Genomic DNA, 3,072 nt, shown 5'->3' with positions numbered 1-3,072 from the left:
ACAATTATTTCTTCATGCGCAGCCGAATTGATCTTTCTTACAATGACTTTCATGAGAGCTCTGTGCCATCAAGTTGTCGGGAAACTCTGTGAGGCATACTTCCACACTTAGCTGCTTTTTTTATGCTTTATGACTGTATCAACATTGCTTTTAATTATTTTTATTGTTTTATTTCTTGTGTTCAGAAACTTATTCAGAAGCTATGGTGGAGGAAAAACAAAGTAATTTGTTAAGTTGTTAGCTGTGTATCTTTGAGATGACGGCCATTCTGGTTTCGTTTTGTGAACGACATTATTCTCATGTTTTTTGCTTCTCCACGAGTTAATGCAGGGAACTTGGGAAATGCTTGAAGACTCATTGTTCAAAGGGTGAGGCATGATTTTACAGGTTATTGAGTTGAATATCATCGTATATGCCTCTGTGATGGTATCTCATCAACAATTTTTGGCATCTCACACAGCCAGCTTAGAGCAGAGAAATTGAAAATATGCTTTCTCAGGAAAGAAATGAGAGTTAAATACAGAAAGCACTCCGACATTATATATCATGCCACTTGACCAGATTTTGATTTTTGGCAGATTACTATTCGTTTCATGTCAATTGCGGTGGACTAACAACTAGAGTTGGCAATTCAGTTTTCGACGGGGATGAAGAGTCATCGGGTTCAGAAAAGTTCGCTTTCACAAGGGAAAACTGGGGAACTAGTAGTACAGGATTCTTTTGGGATCACAACAGAACTATGACTGACTATGTGGCCAAAAATGTATCTGTTCTCAGAGTGAATGACCCTGAATTGTACGCTACTGCCCGCCTCTCTCCTTTGTCTCTCACATATTATGGGCGGTGCTTAGGAAATGGCAACTACACTGTGATACTTCATTTTGCAGAGATTATTTTAAGGGATAATCAGTCATTCCAAAGTCTAGGAAGACGGATGTTTGATGTGTATATCCAGGTCTTGTACGGAACATTGCACTTTTAGGTAGATACATTCGCTGATTTTGACTAAATTAAATTTAATGCAGGGTGAACAGAGACTGAAAGATTTTGATATTGAGCAAGGGGCAAAAGGAGTTGACAAAGTTGTTAAAAGAAATTTCACAGCAATGGTGATAAATAACACTCTAGAGATACGTTTTCAGTATACTGGGAAGGGAACAACAGCTGTCCCAACCCGAGGAACGTACGGTCCTTTGATATCTGCTATTTCTGTGGAATCTGGTATGACTGTATGCTCTACCATGCAACACCTCTATATCCTCAAATGACAGAATTTATAATTTACTGTGTATTTCACCATTAGTTGTTGATGGCATACACATGCTAATTGAAGTTACATCACAATAGCATGTGGTCCTCAACTTAAAACTCTTGGCTATTATTTGGATTACTATAGTACTTTAGAGAATTTGGTATAGACTATCTTTCTTGTTCTTCTAACAATCTTTTTCTGCACTGGTCTTTTCTATGTCAATTTTCTAGTGCAAAAGAAAACTGAAAACAGCTTCTGGTTCATCCTGCTTTTTTGCTGTGTAGATTTCAAGCCTCCATCTCACTGGAAAAGGAAGATTTTCATCTCAACAGGAGCAGGGTTTTTGGCCTTGTTTCTCATTCTTGCAGTTATCTTTTATGCTTGGTGGAATCAATATATAGGAGAAAGGATCTCAAGGGAACAAGGTGATGCTGAAAAAATGGTCCAACTTTCAGAGCAGGAAATATAAAATTACAAATAGAGTTTGTCTTTTCTCTTAGATCCATAGATGTGCCATATAACAATTATATATGTTAATGAAAATTTTAACTAAAGCCCACCCCAGAGATGATGGCCTTGAAGATGTTCAGTTCCTTGTCTTTTAGGTTGCAGCAAATTTAGCACCTCAAATCATTTTTTTTTTTTCAGTTTTAAGAGGGTTAGATTTGCATGCCGGTTTCTTCACTTATAGACAAATCAAGGCTGCCACAAACAATTTTGATGCTGCAAACAAAATCGGGGAAGGTGGTTTTGGATCAGTTTACAGGGTAAGTAGCAGTATGGACTTAGATTTTCGCTTGTGGTCAGTTTCTCTATCTTTATGTCAATGTAAGATGGACTATGTACAAGTGCCCTAGTTCTTGATCGCAGGGCACACTACTGGATGGTGCAATTATTGCAGTCAAGCAGCTTGCTGCCAAATCAAAACAAGGGAATCATGAGTTTGTAAATGAAATTGGCCTACTCTCTGGATTACAGCATCCAAATCTTGTGAAACTGTATGGATGCTGCATTGAAGGAAGTCAATTACTGCTTGTTTATGAATACATGGAGAACAATAACCTTGCCCGTGCTCTATTTGGTGAATGTCGTCATCTAATTCCTTTATGCATTGTCTGATTCTATGAACACGACTCTGAAAACAAGATATGTTTGTATGTCCTCTTCTGTTAACATTCATTAATTATATACTTGTTATCGAGTACAGGACCAGAGGAATATCAGTTGGAAATGGACTGGCCAAGAAGACAAAACATTTGTGTCGGTGTAGCAAAAGGATTGGCTTTTCTGCATGAAGAATCAACTCTGAAAATTATCCATAGAGACATCAAAACAAACAATGTTCTGCTTGACAAAGATCTTAATCCAAAGATTTCCGACTTTGGATTGGCCAAACTTGTTGAAGAAGAGAACACGCATATCATCACCACAATTGCTGGAACCAAGTGAGTTAGCTTTCACATATTATGCCAATGCTGTTGTTCTTTCTAGTTAAGAGATACTTCTGATTTGCTTCCTGCCTACAAGCATAAAAAGTTACCTATATCTTCTCTAAACATAGTTTTTTCAGTGGCTACTACAAGATTATAGTAGTATCTAATTTCATTTTGAATGTGGCAATTCGAATATCTTCAGAAACCATGCCTTCCTTTTACTTCATTGATTCTATGCGGCATCATATCCTCTTTGGACTAAATTTGCATGAGTTCTGGCTTGACATATTTGGTGCATGTTAACGTTACAGCACATGCTTGCACTGCTACTAAAGAGACATTTTTGTTTCTCAGAGGGTACATCGCTCCAGAATATGTACTATGGGG

At 37.6% G+C, this 3,072-nt stretch overlaps 1 protein-coding gene across 1 annotated transcript; it reads left to right on the top strand.

Annotated features, from left to right (window-relative positions):
* Positions 1 to 14: 14 nt before the first annotated feature.
* On the top strand, positions 15 to 3,067 carry LOC105180338 (probable LRR receptor-like serine/threonine-protein kinase At1g07650; the record flags this gene model as incomplete). The annotated part of the gene is made up of 10 exons (XM_011104001.1): positions 15 to 88; positions 186 to 221; positions 331 to 368; positions 579 to 955; positions 1,026 to 1,221; positions 1,537 to 1,677; positions 1,901 to 2,019; positions 2,123 to 2,333; positions 2,460 to 2,697; positions 3,040 to 3,067. Coding segments are annotated over exons 1-10 (1,458 nt in total), but the record flags the coding sequence as incomplete, so codon positions are not given.
* Positions 3,068 to 3,072: the final 5 nt, after the last annotated feature.

The sequence above is a fragment of the Sesamum indicum genome, unplaced genomic scaffold, assembly GCF_000512975.1.
Source record: "Sesamum indicum cultivar Zhongzhi No. 13 unplaced genomic scaffold, S_indicum_v1.0 scaffold00831, whole genome shotgun sequence".
NCBI classification, from domain to species: domain Eukaryota; kingdom Viridiplantae; phylum Streptophyta; class Magnoliopsida; order Lamiales; family Pedaliaceae; genus Sesamum; species Sesamum indicum.
The sequence above is the reverse complement of the archived record's forward strand: the minus strand, read 5'-3'. Positions and strand labels throughout refer to the sequence as shown.